Source organism: Dreissena polymorpha, chromosome 15 (assembly GCF_020536995.1).
Source record: "Dreissena polymorpha isolate Duluth1 chromosome 15, UMN_Dpol_1.0, whole genome shotgun sequence".
Lineage (NCBI taxonomy): Eukaryota > Metazoa > Mollusca > Bivalvia > Myida > Dreissenidae > Dreissena > Dreissena polymorpha.
The window spans coordinates 34,997,844-35,016,935 of record NC_068369.1 but is presented as its reverse complement, the minus strand read 5'-3'; the positions used below and the strand labels follow the sequence as shown (position 1 = coordinate 35,016,935).

The window sequence follows — 19,092 nt, the reverse complement described above, 5'->3', positions numbered from 1 at the left end:
TCCAATGATGGTGAACAAATGTGCCAAATGATTTCAAAATCTGACGATGAACGACATAGTTATGGCTCGGACAAGCTCATTTATGGCCATTTTTGACCTTTGAACTCAAAGTGTGACCTTGACCTTGGAGATATCGACGTAATTATTTCGCGCGACACACCGTCCAATGATGGTGAACAAATGTGCCAAATGATTTTAAAATCTGACAATGAACGACATAGTTATGGCCCGGACAAGCTTATTCCGCCAGCCCGCCAGCCAGCCAGCCAGCCCGCCCGCATTCGCCAATCTAATAACCAGTTTTTTCCTTCGGAAAACCTGGTTAATAAAATGAAAATGTAAAACCATCTCTCCTAAACTTCATCCTTCAATTAATTTTACTTTGCACAACAATCACACAAACATGTTTTAAAACATTACAAATGACAACAAGTAAGTCATATATATATATATATTTACATCTTCTTTATTTCTAAGATATAAATCAATATTACAATACACATATTATGTACAATCAAATGAAACGCAAGAGATTGCCAAGCAATATGGTCCCCTACCGGTGAAACTCCACCATTGTCAGTAAAAAAAATTTTTTAATATATTTGTTGCCATAGCAACCAGAATTTATGAACAATCAAATGAAAAATAATAATCGGAGCCATCCAATTGATTTTGTGACACAGATGATAGCTTGCTTTTAAAATTAGTGGCAAAACAATAAATCATCCAGGCAGAATTCCGAGACGGGTGATGCTCCCCAAAGTTTTTTTTGTAGTATATATTCAGATAAAAGGAAACGTCTTGAGGGCACAGTAGTTGGGGGGGACAATAATTTTTTTATAGAAAATTTCAAAGGGCCATAACTCTGTAAAGAAATCATCCGACCAGAACCCGCTGATACTATGCACATCTCCTCTTGGTAGTGAAGCTTCCCATAAAGTTTCATTGAATTCCGGTCATTAGTTGCTGAGAAATAGCCAGAACAAAAATTGTGCAAGGACGGACGGAGGGACACACAGACGGACGGACAGACGAACCAGCGACTATATGCTCCCCCCAAAATAAATTTTGTGGGAGCATAATAAAGATGTATATACATAAAATAAACAACACTTCATAAAAGATGCATGCAGCAAAGAATTTTATTATGAAAATACAACAAAATAAATCATCCATGTGAATAATGATATGAAACATACCACTGAATACAAGTTTAGTTTTGCAAAGCATTCATGTTGAAAGTAAATGTTCCAAACTGTTTGTGCATCATATTGTGAAACAAAACTATTTTACTTTAAACACGAGCAATATGTTTGCATTTATATGATTGTTTTGACCCACAATGATAGATGCACTTCTCCTGTTGTAGAATACTGACTGTGGGCCACGAAGTCCATCACTCCTGGTAGCAAGAGTGGCCAGCTTCTTCTTGCCTTCACCATCCAGCTGTAGGATAGTATCTGACGAACGTGCACAGACCAGCACCTGTCCCTGAGCTGTAACATGTATACCAAATGGGTCCTGTAGGTCTGGGTCTGTGAAGGTGTGGAGAACTGTGCCATCTCTGGCCAGGGTGAGAACCTTGCTGGTGTGGAGAACTGTGCCATCTCTGACCTTGCTGGGGGAGAAGTGGGTGACAAATATCTTGTCACCTGACGGACTCACTGCACACTTATTCACTGTAAAAGAGATTTGAATAAATAGAGTTAATTCTTATCAGGATCATTATATTCTGTGGGAAAAGTGGGTGACAAATATCTTGTCACCTGACGGATTCACTGCACACTTATTCACTGTAAAAGAGATTAAAATAAATAGAGTTAATTCTTATCAGGAGCATTATGTTAATTAAGACGCAGTTAAATCTTATTCACACCAGCTATTTATTTTAATTAAAAGAGTATGATTTTTCTCACAATGAAACATGTATGAATGAATGATTATTTACTGACACCCTATGACGTACATATCAATAACATTCTCTCAATATGTACATGTACTCACTGACATAGTTAGAGCCTGCTGATATGATAATTATTATTGAATTTAATTTAAAATGTCTCAAACCAATACCAACTACTTAACAGTTAACTAAGGACATTATTGTTGCTTAGTCATTTACTTTTGATGAAAGTATTATGTCTATTATTTGAAAACATAATTACATGCAATTCGCAAATATAAACAAAAAGAGCTGTGTTTGTGAAACACAATGCCCCCTACTGCGCTTTGAAGCCGAATGGCAGCTATTTTAGAATAGAAACCAGGTTATATTTTGAATGTAAAGGTCACAGTGACCTTGACCTTTGACCTAGTGACCTTAAACCATGTTTGATTGTAGATCTCAATGAGATGCATGCACATGTGAAGTTTAAAGAACATAGACCCAAGAGTTTTCATTTTATGATCAAGGTTAAAGTTTTGGGACAGACACGCACATACATTGACAGATTGACAGACAGACAGACGGATGGCCAAAAACAATATACCCCCTGATCATTCGATCTGGGGGCATAAAAATAAACATTTGACTTTTGAAGGAACATGTATAAAGCATATTCAAATTTGAATATTACTGATTATTATTTCAAAGATACCCAGATATATCCACCATTCAGGTTTTTTTCCCACTTTTTGGGAAGATAGCCCATGGCTTTGGAATTGGGAATTTTATCGGCATTTTCATGATTGGGAATATAAATTCATTAGCTTTTTTTCGACACGAAAAGTCCACTGATAAGGGATTTAATGAATTTGATATAACTCATATAATACTTTGTTTAATTGAATTAAAATTTAGATAAAATATGCATTGGACACTTCTTTCTAAAAATGGGATTTTTTGCCACATTTGGGGAAAAAGTATACTTTTTGGGATTGGGAACATAGCTGAATTTCAAAAAACCCTGCCATTATATATATAGATATATCCACCATTATATTACCTGTGGAGTCAGATGATCCAGCCTCATACAGTTTGTTTAACAGGGCTCCATTCATTGAATACTTGTAAAGTGCAGTACCAGAAGTGAGATACAGTTCTTGCAGATTGTGAGCAATTCCACTACATTGATGTTGAAATTGTAACTTCCTGCCCTTAACCAGCCGCCCGTCATTCACCGAGACAAACTGGACCTCATGCGTCTTAATATAGTCAGTCACAGCAACAGCAACTTCACTGTGTGTGGTTTGACACATGTCATGTGGCTCAGCAGTAAAATCACAATGTCCCACCACCTGGTATTGATGATCAAGTACAAAGAAATCACTATGTCCCACAACCTGGTATTGATGATCTAGTAGCTTAACTCTTTTATTCTTATAATCTGCCACAAGGATCTGATCATTTGAGAGGACACAGATTGCACATATATCATAAGTCTTCTGTGAATCACTTGGTATGCTCACATCGTACTCTGACTTTCCTTGCACAGCTAATACCTGGTCTGGGTCATCATGCAGAGGCACAGCCTGAGTACATACCACAATCCTCCCCAGACCAGACAATTTAGACAAGTGCTGTTGAACATCATTATCGGCCTGGAATATCAGTGAACTTTCTACCTGAACTAAATTCTCTGTCAGATAAGTTTCAGACTGATTAATTTTTTCCAGACATTTCTTACTTGCAATAAATGAGAGTTCTGCTTTGCCCTTATCAACAATGTCATGTATTGTATCACTGAGTCGTTTCAGTTCATTTTGAAGCTTGCTGCAATTGTCCACGTTTGTCTTGACAGAAGCTCTCAGACTCGTCATCTTTCCATCTAGCTCTTGTATGGTATTCTTTTCAATCTCGTCTAAAATTGTATTTATTTCCTGGCGTGAGTCCCGTATTTCATGTAGTTGTTTGTTGTAAGAAACCTGCAAAGACTGCATGTTGGTGTCCCAATAATGCTGAAGTTTCTTCAGTTCTACAAGAACACTTTGAATCTTTCTTGATAGTTGCTGCAAGTCTGGTGGAGATCCTGTGACTGACTCAGATATCAGCGCTACTTTAGCACATTGTCTGAAAGGAAACAAAACATTAATATTTGTTTGAGGTTTTAATGAACATGAAATAAAAATATGTCCACACTTTATTAAGTTTTCCTGTTTTCAAAATGCTCTTTTCAGGTAAAAAAAAGTCTGAGCTATGGAATTTATTCATTTATATACTCATACAACAATTACAATTAGGCACTTATGTAATTTAATTCAAATTATTCACACCGACATAAATAATTTTCATTTAGATTAAATGGTCTATTTACGAAAGCAAATATATTTGAAAGCAAATACATGTCTTAATTACCTGTGATTGAGAAAAGCACAATTAGTGCAGCACAGCTGACTGTGGTCATTGCAAAACATTTTTAGCCGTTTGTCTTCATGAAGGTCACATTTCTGAAGAAAATCCTCTACTTCCTTGGACAATGGCCACTTACTTATGTATCCCCTTCCATATGTCACATGTTTTCCAAACAACTGCCCATGCAGGTTTATACATTTTGCACAATAAAATTTAATACAGTTATCACAGTAAAATTCTGCCAACTGGTCAATTTTGTGCTCTAGACACGGTGAACAACAAAAGTCTGTAAATGAATCAGAGCCTTTACCCACAGTTGATTGAGAAAGCGTAGCCATATTGATAACTTTATTATAAATATTCTTTAAAAATCTAATACTGCTTAAATTACACCCCTTCAGCTGGTGGCTTAAATCAACTTATATATTACTTTGGACTGTACAGTTTACTGATAAACATTTGTGCTATCAGTACTTAAACTCATGTAGCAGTACACATTATGAAATCATATGAGTAGCATGTTATCATACAACATTTAACCCTTTGCATGCTGGGAAATTTGTCGTATGCTAAAATGTCTTCTGCTGAATTTCTAAAATTAGCATTTTCTTCGAATTTTTTTCAAAGAACACTATCAGAATAGCAAACAGTTTGGATCCTGATGAGACGCCACGTTCTGTGGCGTCTCATCTGGATCCAAACTGTTTGCAAAGGCCTTCAAAATCCGGTTCCCGCACTGAAAGGGTTAAGTCTGTATGGATCATACAGAAATTTGCAGTCAAAATACAAGCACTTAAAGCATTTGTCAAGGTAAATAAGTGAAAGATTTTTTGTATAACAACTAATTTAGTTTAGCCTACATAAGACAAGTCAAATAAAATAAGCTATGCTTTTGTTCATAAGGTTTATTATTTGATCAGACAAATGCTTAAATTAAATCAATTTACCGCATGCCTAGACACGTCTTGAGTTTCCAAAAAACTGACTAATTTAAACCATTTTAATGTACCACTTAGTATATGATAGGCCCAATACTGACATGATTTCAACGTTACTGCTTATATGAAAGAAATAAGGGTTTCCCCTTAGGTTGATGGGGAGCAATTTACAATCTTATACAGTGAAGTTAGCTTTGAAAAATATGTTTGCAAAACTTTTAATAAAGGGAATTCAATTTACAGTGGTTTTACTTAGCCAACATTTTCAATCCTGAAAAAAGTACATGGTCACACAAAAAGTGCAAATGGGTGTTACAACTCTATGTTAACCGTATATTACCCAATTATGACAGACATGTTCATCATGTTTTAGATCTACTTTTTATTCAAATATGATTCTACATATTGTACAATTATTTCATTCTTTACCACTGTCTCTGTCAAACATGCATCAAACTCGTCCAAAAGAAGCAAATATTGTTGAACAATAGCAGCCATTCTCATGAAATTGCAGCACATAAAAGAACATGGGTGGAAGTTGAAATTGCAGCACATACGAGAACATGGGTGGAAGTTGAAATTGCAGCACATACGAGAACATGGGTGGAAGTTGAAATTGTAGCACATAAAAGAACATGGGTGGAAGTTGAAAATTTCTGAAAACTGGCGTGACGGTGTAAATTGACACATACATTTTGTGCGCTTTTTGTCGGGACAAAGAGAAATACATGAGGACTGTTTATTTCAAGCAAGAATTTGTAAATGTTATGTTGACATAAACAAGAGCACCGCATAATGGATGCCACGCTCGGCTGCAAAAGCTTGTCAGAATTTATTTTTTTTAGAAGTCAGTGACCTTGACCTTTGACCTAGTAACCCAAAATGGCAGTGGTGTGTAGAAGTCATCAAGGTGCATGTACATATTAAGTTTCAAAGTTGCAGGTTGAAATCTGTAATGTTAGAGGCAAAGTTAAAGTTCTATATTAGAGGACACAGCGACCTTGACCTTTGACCTAGTGACCCAAAATGGGAGTGGCGTGTAGAAGTCATCAAGGTGCATGTACATATTATGTTTCAAAGTTGTAGGTGGAAGCACTGTGATGTTTGAGGCAAAGTTAAAGTTTTATATTAGAGGTCACACTGACCGTGACCTTTGGCCTAGTGACCCAAAAATGGGTGTGACATGTAGAAGTCATCAAGGTGCATGTACATATGAAGTTTCAAAATTGTAGGTGGAAGCACTATGATGTTAGAGGCAAAGTTAAAGTTTTATATCTGAGGTCACAGTGACCTTGACCTTTGACCTAGTGACCCAAAAATGTGTGTGGTGTGTATAATTCATCAAGGTGCATGTACATATGAAGTATCAAAGTTGTAGGTGGAAGCACTTTAATTTTAGAGCCAATGTAACGGTTTTTAAAAGACGCCAGACGGCGGACGACTAGGAGGCTATGACAATACCTCGGGTTTTCTCTGAAAACAGCCGAGCTAAAAATTGGAAGTGTGTTTGGATTACAAATAGATTTCAAATTGAACATTAAAGGCCAGAGGTGTTTGGCGTGAAAATTAAATACAGTGAAAACATCTTTTAGAGATATTACGATTTGTTGATTACAATAAAATATGAGAAATTTCTATTTATAGCGTTATGGTTATTCCAATTCTGGCAGTGTGGTATCAAAGGAGACTACCTGCATTCCGACAGCTGTAAACTTTACAACACCGCAGATCTGGTTAACTAGAATAAATTGCGGGCAATTTTTATTGAGTTACTTCAAATGGCGCCTGATATCTTTTGGGTGCTTACCCCCTGCCCCCCTAAAATTTTCTGGATGGAATTTACGCGATTTGTAAAAATGGCCTAGGCGGCAATCCAATATAATTTCAATTTTAAAGTTCTTGGGAATTAAATTGCTGTATAATAAAAGATTATTGGAAATGTTTGGCATATTTCGGGGAAATTTGGGCTTTGGGAAAAAATGTTGATTTTTGCCGTTGAGAATCAGCCCTTTTTTTTACTTTTGCAATTGGGAAAATGCCTGTAAGAGGCTGTTATTTTGGGCAAAAAAATAAACTGTGTGTGGACCTTGATTATGCCCCAAGAATCTAAGCTAATGAACTATTTGACTCACAACCGTAGGGACGAATTTAAATTAAAGCTGTAATTTCCAGCTATTTGTATTTTACTGAAAGATATTATTAATTTGTAAGTGGTCTTATGTTGTGGAGGGGAATGGCAGAGTACCCTGAAAAAACCTCATCTGTCTACAATGGTTACCACCTAACTTTCATGCGCCAAAAGCAGGGAATCAATCCAGGAGAAGCACATGTACCAACCACTGCCTAGGCTTTTTTCCTCCTTTAGCATGGGCCTTATAAAGGCCCCTTCCCCTAGGAGAAAGGCCTGTTCCCCAAAGAGAATATCTGTAAAATGATGCAAGTTTCTCCTTATTTCAAGCTAAATTTAGGAAAAAAACACTTTCTCAGTATTGTTGATAATTGTTTCCCCAAATGGAAGACCAGGCCATTTCACCAAATCCAGAAAAAACAAGAGTTCCACGGTCGGAGACATATACCCCCAAACAAGGATTTGAACTAGTGACCACAATTTCAATAGGGGTCATCAACTGTCCAAGGCCAATGGGAACATGGGAAGTATCACGCCAATTGGTCAATTGTTTGATGAGTTAATGATCGGAAATGATTTTCACACTTATTGTAACAGTGACCTTGACCTTTGACCTAGTGACCCAAATTTTAGTAGGGGTAATCTACTGTCCAAGGCCAATGCACATGTGAAGTATCAAGCCAATCAGTCAATTTGTTGACAAGTTATTGATCAGAAACAAACTGGTGAACCGTAAGACAGACATTGAGCAAAACAATATACCCCCTCTTAGAAGGGGGGCAAAAAAAGGCCCGACTGCACTAACCGGACAGTGTCACGTACCTTATATCGCTCTGCGGTTGCTAGAGGACTGTTGAGGATCCTCTGAAAGACACGGAACAGGGAAGCCTGGAACACCATCCCTACGTAGCCAAGGTCAACAGCAACACGGTGAAGCATCTGAAAAACAGTTTACTGTTTACTTAATAGTATTTGTGGGGCATATATTTTCGTTGATTTTGTGGTTTGACCAAATGTAAATTTAAACACAAACACATCGATAAATGACTGCCTAAATTTCCTCTTGCTTTACCCCATATTCAGAAATACACAGATTTTCATACAAATATGAATGCTTTTTCCCCATATTCAGAAATAAACAAATTTTCATACAACTATGAATGATTTTTTCCCATATTCAGAAATAAACAAATTTTCATACAAATATTTCTGATTTTGCCCCATATTCAGAAATAAACAAATTTTCCATACAAATATTTCTGATTTTCCTCCATATTCAGAAATACACACATTTTTACACGAATATGATTTATTTCACAGTTATGTTTAATCCTGTTCACCAATGTGTACTGGATTTATTACTTTTCAATTATATCTGTAGGCGTCGAACTAAGTTATTAGCAAAATATAGAAACATTGTATGCATATTTTCAACAAGCGAAGGACTTGATCATTCACATTAAATTCTAGCCCTGATAATGATAAAAAGAGCTTTGTCACAATTTGTCTGCGATGTTAAAGGAACCTCATCATAGATTTTGGCATGTATTGAAATGTCATTAAATGCTTTATATTGATACATGTAAAAATTGGATCTAAAAAGAGACGTGTTTGTCAAAAACACTATGCCCCCTACTGCGGCGCTTTCATTTATTTATTTTCCTATCGTTTGGCAGGTACAGATAATTTTTACGAGGGAAGTAATATTTTTTTTAAAGGGATATAATAAAAAATATTACTTCCCTTGTGAAAATGATCTGTACCTGCCAAATGATAAATATATATTGTCTCCCTTTAAAGCTTATTTCTTCCCTAGGATTTTTTTTTACCTTTGAATTTGAAGGATGACCTTGACCTTCCACCACTCAAAATGTGCAGCTCCATGAGATACATATGTATGCCAAATATCACCTTGCTTTAATTAACTTTCATTATTAAAAAAGTTAGGGCCAATGTTAAAGTTTTTGGTTGGACAGACTGACCGACAAACAGTTCAACTGCTATATGCCACATTACCAGAGGCATAAAAAGCTCCGGTAAAAAACAAGAATAAAATTAAAAGAAATAATATTTTTTTTTACAACCCTCAACTGGGCCGGAATCACTGACCGTTATAGTAAAATTCTAGCACTTAAACCACTCGGCCATCCATGCTCATACAATGAGTGGTGTATTTCATACTTTATATCTGCAATCCTTGTAGTGTCACAAAATATAAAGACAACAAAAGAACTCTCCAAATTATTCAATCGTTTCACGTAGCACAATTGGTAATTTTCAGGTTTTTAAATCGTCAAAAGATGCATATAATTTATATTTTATGCATGGTAAATGTTTAATATTACTGTTTTTTCACAAGTGTCATAACTACAATGATAATTTGTGAATCTGAAACATTTTTTGTTCAATTTTGTCAATTTATCAAAATGTGATAAGGTCCCTTTAGAGATAGAACTCAGGAACTCAGAAATACATGTACGTTGTTCCCAGGATATGTTTCATGCATGTCTACACTTCCAGGTGATGACATATTTGAAGTTAAAATGTAATCCCTTAAATGTCATCCCTTAAGAGGTACGGAAGTAGTTCGCCCCACACACTTATACAGATACAATGGTTTTGTTTGCCCAATTGGGAAAAGTACCAGTCCCGTACCACACCAATAGGGAAAAATTAGCGCGAAGAACTCTAAAATTGGGAAAATGTGCATCGATAAATCTTCTGATTAGGAATTTTTGGTCTTTTCAATTATCTTAGCATGAATTGCACAAACCAATTCAATTACATGAATATTGGCTGGAAATATCCAGTTTCAGTGCTCATTTATTTGTTCAATTGCAGATTAAATGAACTTTTGGAAAAAAAATAGACGATATTTTCCTTACTTCTAGGATATTTTCAGACAAAAATGTGGAATGTAGTTTTTCCTCGATTGGTAAAGTACCTTTCACTGGTACTTTATAAAGTAGGAAAAAAAATCGCTGAGATAGGCTGACCAACCAACATAGTGACTCCGACATACTTCATTTTCTAGGGTAAACACTGAGATAGGCTGACCAACCAACATAGTGACTCCTGCATACTTCATTTTCTAGGGTAAACACTGAGATAGGCTGACCAACCAACATAGTGACTCCTACATACTTCATTTTCTAGGGTAAACACTGAGATAGGCTGACCAACCAACATAGTGACTCCTACATACTTCATTTTCTAGGGTAAACACATGATTTGTTCCCAACAAATTGCAGCCTCTTAAAGGCTGTTTCCCAATTGCAAAAAGTAAATAATTTTTTTACCGCAATTTGGAATATAAAAAAACAATAATTGGGAATGTGCTGATTTCCGGTACTTTAAAAAAAGGAAAAAAGTCGCTGATATTAACAGAAGCCCTGTAAATACACACTTTAACACAGCAGTGGTTGGCATGGGTGGAATTGGTCTGGAAGTCTGCCAACAGTAAAACGTAGTTTTTCAGAATCTCCGGTTTTGCAAATCTGAAAGAGAAAATAATATTGAGCTTAGAAAATAAAATATGAGCTTAGAAAATAATATTGAGCTTAGAAAATAATATTGAGCTTAGAAAATACAAAGGCTGTTTGTAAAACATGCATGCCCCCCATATGGGCTGTCAGTTGTAGTGGCAGCCATTGAGTGAATACGTTTTTTGTCACTGTGACCTTGACCTTTGACCATGTGACCTGAAAATCAATAGGGGTCATCTTCCAGTCATGATCAATGTACCTATGAAGTTTCATGATCATAGGCCTAATAATTCTTGAGTTATCATCAGGAAACCATTTTACTGTTTCGAGTCACTGTGACCTTGACCTTTGACCTAGTGACCTGAAAATTAATAGGGGTCATCTGCCAGTCATGATGTATCTATGAAGTTTCATGATTCTAGGCGTAAGCATTCTTGAGTTATCATCCGGAAACCATTTTACTATTTCGAGTCACTGTGTTCTTGACCTTTGATCTAGTGACCTGAAAAGCAATAGGGGTCATCTGCCAGTCATGATCAATGTACCTATGAAGTTTCATGATCCTAGACCAAAGCATTCTTGAGTTATCATCCGGAAACCATTTTACTATATCGAGTCGCTGTGACCTTGACCTTTGACCTAGTGACCTGAAAATCAATAGGGGTCATCTGCCAGTCATGATCAATGTACCTATGAAGTTTCATGATCCTAGGCCTAAGCGTTCTTGAGTTATCATCCGGAAACCATCTGGTGGACGGACCGACCGACATGTGCAAAACAATATACCCCCTCTTCTTCGAAGGGGGGCATAAAAATTGAGCTCAGAAAATAAAATTGAGCTTAGAAAATAATATTGAGCTTAGAAAATAATATTGAGCTTAGAAAATAAAATTGAGCTTAGAAAATAATATTGAGCTTAGAAAATAATATTGAGCTTATCACAACTACTATGCAGTGATTTGTTTAAGGACAATTTGAAGCCGTAATTTGTCCCAACCCACCGGCTCAAAAGGTTGTTTTTACCCTATATTGCCTTTAAGTTCCCATTTGAATGTAGGCTGTATTTTGAGAAAAGAACAACCAAGAAATGGACAAAAAATTACCAAGTTAGAAGCATTTTTGTAAATTTAAATGATGCATTTAGTGTAAGTGGAGTGGGACTTTAATAAAAAAATAAACCAAAATGGAATGAAGTCTCTTGTCAAACACAAATTGGGACATAAAGTTGGTGCTGCTGTTGTAGTTTTGTTGCTGATGTTGTTTTTTTTGTTGTTTTTTTTGGGGGGGGGGGGGGGGGCCGGCAGGGGGGGTATTGGTAAAAAAGATGTTCAGAAGCAAGAGGGGATTGATGGCCCTAACCAATGACCCCTTAGTTTTGTTAAGGGCCAATAGAAATCTGTATAAACAAGGGCTGTTTGTAAAACATGCATGCCCCCCATATGGGCTGTCCGTTGTAGTGGCAGCCATTGTGTGAATACGATTTTTGTCACTGTGACCTTGACCTTTGACCCAGTGACCTGAAAATCAATAGGGGTCATATGCGAGTCACGATCAATGTACCTATGAAGTGTCATGATCCTAGGCAAAAGCGTTCTTGAGTTTTCATCCAAAAATCATTTTACTATTTCGGGTCACCGTGACATTGACCTTTGACCTTGTGACCTCAAAATCAATAGGAGTCATCTGTGAGTCATGATCAATCTACCTACGAAATTTCATGATCCTAGGCGTATGCGTTCTTGAGTTATCATCCGAAAACCATTTTACTATTTTGGGTCACCGTGACCTTGACCTTTGACCTAGAGACCTCAAAATCAATAGGGGTCATCTGCCAGTCATGATCAATCTACCCATGAAGTTTCATGATCCTAGGCGCATGCATTATTGAGTTATCATCCGGAAACCATTTTACTATTTCGGGTCACCGTGACCTTGACCTTTGACCTAGTGACCTCAATATCAATAGGGGTCATCTGCAAGTCATGATCAATGTACCTATGAAGTTTCATGATCCTAGCCCCAAGCGTTTTTGAGTTATAATCCAAAAACCACCTGGTGGACGGACCGACAGACAGACCGAGAGACCGACCGACATGTGCAAAGCAATATACCCCCTCTTCTTCGAAGGGTGGCATAAAAATATAGAAAGAACTAGGGTGGACAATCATAGCAAAAATACTTATATTCTACAATGTTTACTTTTTTTAAAGTTACTGTAAAATTATCATTATTCAAGAGACATTAATTTTCGTTGAGTTTGTGGGTTGATATATTTACAAATTAAAGGTACACGAATCTGAAAATGAGACGCAAATTCTTCAAGCATCTTCGCCAAAATTACGGAATTTTGTTCCATTCCAACCAATATAAATAGACATATTCTTTGAATTGATATCCCCCTGCAAAAATAAATTGTGTGACAGACTGACTGACGGACAATGCCAAATCTATAACCCTCCACCTTTGGCGGGGGATAATAATTCTACAGTATGAAAGATCATGTGCTCTTAACTAGATCTTACTTGACTGCAAATTCTCTGAAGACAAATTCTTGTTCTGAGGTCTGCACCGTCACTGTTTCCTCTTCTTCGACTTGAATGGTGAAAAAATTACAATTAAGTTCATTTTGTGCTGAAACTGACTGATGCTTAGATAAACAGGGTGCAGGGTCATGTGACTTTGTGGGGTTCACAATTAAATGTTAATGGATGTAAACACACCGGTATGTGATGCCTTTATTCAAATAACGTTTTACAACCATTTTTCTTAAATATTTCAAGTGCATAAAAGACAGTTTTTTATGCTGCTTATGGCAGTGTGAAATTCATCAGAATTACTTTATTTAATAAGCCTGTGTTTTTTGCCAAAATGTTTATGTGTTCAGTATTCATGTACGCGGTTATGCTGTACGCAACGTGAAATTATGGCACCAAATTCAGAAGTAATAAAGGATTTATTTTTGAATCTAATGATATTGACAGATACTGCAAGAGGAACTGTCTTTTATGCACTGAAGATTTTTGCAAATGTATTTCAATAACTAACTAAACTAACTTAAACTTAACTTATTGGTAAACGCTAACTTTCATTGGATGTAAAGCTCAACAACATTGACCTGGTCACCTGGCATTTGTGAACGCAATAAGCATCTATGAAAAGCTCTGATTCCTTTTTTAATTTGCATTTGGTTTAACAAGATTATAACAATTTACTTAGTGAGGAACAATTCCGTCTATTCAAATAGCTTCCAGTACAGAAATAAAATGTATTCTTCGTAACTGTATAATACATTTATAAATTAACGTTAGAGCCAGGTTAAAGCATTGCAAGATTTTGCACAAAATTTCTTAGCACAATGGTTAAGAGCTTCACTCAAAACAAAGATGGAGTGACTGACTTATGTGATGACTTACTTTCTTCATCCACATCTTCTTCCGGTAGACCAGGAATCTCGGGAGTGGGCCCTTCAAGCAGAGAAAACATGTTATCAATCAATCAATATATCAATCAATCAATTAATCAATCAATATATCTATCAATATATATATATCCATCTATCTATTACTATCTATTTATCTATTAATATCTATCAATATCTCTCCATCCATCCATCCATCCATCCATCTATCAATATCTTTCTATCAATATCTATCAATCAATCTATCTATCAATCAATCAATACAGTCAGGTCGTCAGTTCCGAAAAGTCGCCAGTTCCGAAACAAATTACATTTCATTCAACATTGAAAAATAAGTCTCACCACTTATGATTGAACAAATTGTACAGCCATACACCTTAATATTTGATGATTTTTTTTCGCAACAAACCGGAAGAAAGTAGACAAATGTAAACAATCTGAATTGTCGAAACGCTCGCACACATATTTTCGAATGGCGACAAAATCCTGTCAGCGCGATCGGTCATCGGAAATTAGAACACGTTTGTTTCTATAACGGATTGTCCATGGTAGGTGATCTTGGTATTGATTTGAAGGTAACTTATCAGGAAATAAGAAAACAATAAGATTTATACATTTTCAGTCAAACTGTGAATTTGGAGTATCAAAAATGACTCACTGCCATAGGTGTCAGTTCCGAAACAGACATGAAGTAAACCAGGGGTAATCTCAAACGAATTTCTACCTGTCAAACATCGTTAAGTGATATTGCAAATTTTAGTATTGGCCTTTACACATGGCCTGGGATGAAATTCTATTATTTTTAATGCTAACTGCTTGAAAATAAGGTAATTACATTTGGTTCCAACCAGCATTTGTTATATTGCATTATTGAATAGGAGACATGCTGTTGCTACTATGAAAACAGTGAGTAGAACTTACTAGAAGCAACAGGGGATTCAAAAATTGTTGTAATCATTTATCTATGAGCATCTTACTATTTATTACTATATACGGTTTGAAAATATAATTCAAGTTTATATTTTATTTCTTTATAATGCTTGAAGTTACATTGCACTTTTATTTTTAAACATATATAAATACATGTATCACACCGCATACAGGGTGATAACAACATAATGTTTACCCGAGAATGGTTATGTTAACCTAACCCAGCTTTATCAAACTGTATGGGTGTGATATTTATTTTATTATGTTGAACAAAGAAAACACAACAACTTAATATAAGAAAAACATTTGCGTGTTTATTCATTTACTAAGCACTCTGACTCATACATATCTGAATGCACGGACGTTTAAAAGGCAGGTTGCTGGTATGAACTCATAGACAAAGGAAAACGATGTATTCCAATTTAATTAAATCTGATTATAAAATGTTAAAGTTGTGTGATTTTATTTTTGTTTTAATTTAAAAAAATATACAAATGCCAGAAAGTAAATGAAGTAAATGCAGTATAGTTTTATATTCTCTTGATGCGAAAAACTAGTGGTGCTATTTTCAGCTCCAAAAAATGTAATAAAATAATATCGCATGTGACTGTAATATGGGTAAATGAGAATTTGAAATGTGCTAGTCACCTGAGGTATAATTAAAATAGTAAGGCTTATATCATTATTTTTCAGTATTGTGAAGGACGCAGAGGTGCCCTGAGGCAATGGGGGAAATGCAGCAGCCTAGACCTTTCACCCATGCATCTGTGATGTGTTTAGCTCTACCCATGTGAATTTATGAGTGTTGTACACTTGCCAAAGCTCTCTAGCAGTTGCTAATTTACCAACCTTTTCCTTATTTTATTTTAATTGGTTCCTAGTTTGTTTGTTTTTAGTTTTACCAAAAGCTTGAATTCCTATTTGTCTAGAAAATGATTTAGTTATTTTTCATGGTCAGTTGTTCATATATTGAATTGATATGATTTGTGAGACTGGGTTCATCCCCTCTGAGAAAAGAACAACTAAGTATGGGTGATGATATTTTAAAAAATATTTTAAATCCAGTATCTGGGGCACCAGTCTATATATGTCCTGTTTTAGGCAAGTTAGCCCATGTTCCACTAACATTTTGTGGAGTAAGTTTGCACAAAACATCACTTTAAATGTTATTATGTATATTTTGCTTATTCTTTAAATAGATTTTCTTAGTAAAGTGAGATTAAAACACCTTCATAAGCATATTTCCTGGATAAAGTTTACATGAATATTTACTAAAATAGAACCTTGACATGCATTGTGTGCTGTTGCTTCCTTATACATTTTCATAGTTTTGTGTGACAATACTGTATGGTATGCTATCCATATTTGATTCATACGATAGATTGTTTTAATTTATTTTTACTGTCATTTCGGTATCAGAAAATGCTGTCCTATACAAGCATTAACACTACATAGAGATATGTATTTATATGTATTTTTATCACTGTCTTTTGCATTAAAATGTGCCATCCCTGTCAGAGCAGAGCAGGACTGTTCAATTTATTGGATACTCCTTGAGAAAACTGGTCCTTGTTATTTGCATTAAATGTAATCTTAAATTGTCATGTGCAACCTACACAGGTTGAAATCGCTCATTATTTTCTGGTTTCATGTAATTGCTTGTTTAGAATCTCTAATTTGTGCTCTGAGAAATGAAACTTTCCTCTCATAAAGCTTGTGTTATCTCCAGTGGACAGAGGCTAATCTAAGATACCATGGGGCAACATTAGATTGTATATAATAGTATATTTTATGCAAGTGCAAGTGTGTGATCTCAGGTAGGGAACCATTTATTTCGTTTTATCTATTCCTACTTCTTGTTTTATATGTTGTTGCTTGGAAAAACAGTATACTGTATATTGAAGTACATATGTATATTATAGGCAGGTGCCCTTCATTGTGTGATCTCAGGTAGAGGTCCATTTAATTTTGTTTTGTTATTTTTTACTTTTTGCCTTTCTTTTATTGTTATGGTTTAACAGCACTTTGAACAAAAGCTAGTCTGGTTATATTGTTATGAACGTTAAATTAAACTATTTTGACAGTTCAAGTTTGTTTTGAGACGATCCCTAGTCATAAAGTGCACCTTCTGTCACGTGATTCGCTATTGGACAATATTAACCGGAAGTGGAGAAAGGATTCGGTTTAGAAATAACATAAAAACTCATTTATATTAAGAACCAAATTCAAAATCAAGGTAAGCGAAGCAAAGATGTTAAAATTATATGTAATACGCCCTATATCCAAAATTAAAATCGATCGCCGTTTTAAAATATACATAGTAGTTTCGATAGTGATTCGGAACTGACGACCTGACTGTATCTATCAATCAATCTATCTATGATCAGCTCTCTGTGACAAGGTTTAATGCAGATGCATGAAGCCTTGTTCCAGATCAGCCAATGAAGCCTCTTCTTAGCGAACATCCATTTCCAGTCCACTTTACGCACATGCATTAAGCCCCGTTAAATCCATTTCCAGTCCACTTTACGCACATGCATTAAGCCCCGTTAAATCCATTTCCAGTCCACTTTACGCACATGCATTAAGCCCCGTTAAATCCATTTCCAGTCCACTTTACGCACATGAATTAAGCCCCGTTAAATCCATTTCCAGTCCACTTTACGCACATGCATTAAGCCCCGTTAAATCCATTTCCAGTCCACTTTACGCACATGCATTAAGCCCCGTTAAATCCATTTCCTGTCCACTTTACGCACATGCATTAAGCCCCGTTAAATCCATTTCCAGTCCACTTTACGCACATGCATTAAGCCCCGTTAAATCCATTTCCAGTCCACTTTACGCACATGCATTAAGCCCCGTTAAATCCATTTCCAGTCCACTTTACGCACATGCATTAAGCCCCGTTTCCCCCTATTTCCAGTCCACTTTACGCACATGCATTAAGCCCCATTTCCCCCATTTCCAGTCCACTTTACGCACATGCATTAAGCCCCGTTAAATCCATTTCCAGTCCACTTTACGCACATGCATTAAGCCCCGTTAAATCCATTTCCAGTCCACTTTACGCACATGCATTAAGCCACGTTAAATCCATTTCCAGTCCACTTTACGCACATGCATTAAGCCCCGTTTTCCCCCATTTCCAGTCCACTTTACACACATGCATTTCCAGTCCACTTTACGCACATGCATTAAGCCCCGTTTTCCCAGAGTGAGTTTTTTTATTAATTATTATATATAAATAGAAACAAATAATATTTGGCTGACAGTTATTTGTGTGGATTTGTGTTGGTCATCTTAACCATGAATTCAAATGTCCAACAAACATTCAACCCCTCAAGTCTTATCAGATATTTAAAAAAAATCCAACACTTTAAGATCAACAAAAATGCCAGATTTTATTAATTAACGAAATTGTAAGTGAATGAAAATGAATGAATCTACAGTATTGGGCATTCAATTGATGATATGCAGTCTGACACTTAAACCATTCTGCCATCCCTGATCATACAGCAGGCTTTTTTCGCTCCATTTTGGGAATACGCCACACTGGAATTTTGGGAATTTCGCGTCGTGAAAATCCCCATTTTGGGAAAAAAAATATTCGCAAAATTGGCTCAATTGGGAAAAATTATCGCATGTAAATAGTGTTTCTTATATGTCAAAGAAGCCGTTAACTGGTAAATAACGACTATTTTGATAACTTATTATTTAAATTTTACAAAGTATTATGAACATGTGAGATAAGTGCAGGTTTTTTAATCTGAATTTGGGGAAAAGGCCTGGCCTTTTTTGAGGTGAAAAAAATTGTGCAAAGCGCCGGATTTTGAGGAAAATAAGGAAAGTCTTAAATAATCATTAACATATTTTACAGTTTTTAAAACAAATTCAATGCA

General features: G+C 35.8%; 2 protein-coding genes across 5 annotated transcripts in view; both read right to left on the bottom strand.

Moving 5' to 3' along the window:
• LOC127861177 (protein timeless homolog) overlaps positions 1-19,092 on the bottom strand; it is a 162,930-nt gene that overhangs the window by 32,169 nt on the left and 111,669 nt on the right. For all 3 annotated transcript variants that reach the window (XM_052399576.1, XM_052399575.1, XM_052399577.1), the window contains 4 exons: positions 14,256-14,306; positions 13,365-13,434; positions 10,764-10,854; positions 8,180-8,296 (listed from right to left, as the gene is read on the bottom strand). In XM_052399576.1, coding sequence (XP_052255536.1) covers positions 8,180-8,296; positions 10,764-10,854; positions 13,365-13,434; positions 14,256-14,306 — 329 coding nt within the window. The remainder of the gene's footprint in view (positions 1-8,179; positions 8,297-10,763; positions 10,855-13,364; positions 13,435-14,255; positions 14,307-19,092) is intronic.
• LOC127861180 (uncharacterized) lies at positions 143-4,752 on the bottom strand. 2 transcript variants are annotated; one of them, XM_052399582.1, is made up of 4 exons: positions 4,295-4,752; positions 2,946-4,009; positions 1,615-1,679; positions 143-1,581 (listed from the first exon to the last, which is right to left on the bottom strand). In XM_052399582.1, the coding sequence occupies exons 1-4, from the start codon at positions 4,627-4,629 to the stop codon at positions 1,285-1,287; spliced, it is 1,761 nt and encodes a 586-aa protein (XP_052255542.1). In that variant the 5' UTR covers positions 4,630-4,752; the 3' UTR covers positions 143-1,284. The 2 variants fall into 2 exon arrangements, with proteins under 2 accessions (XP_052255542.1, XP_052255541.1); XM_052399581.1 differs by having other exon boundaries at positions 143-1,679.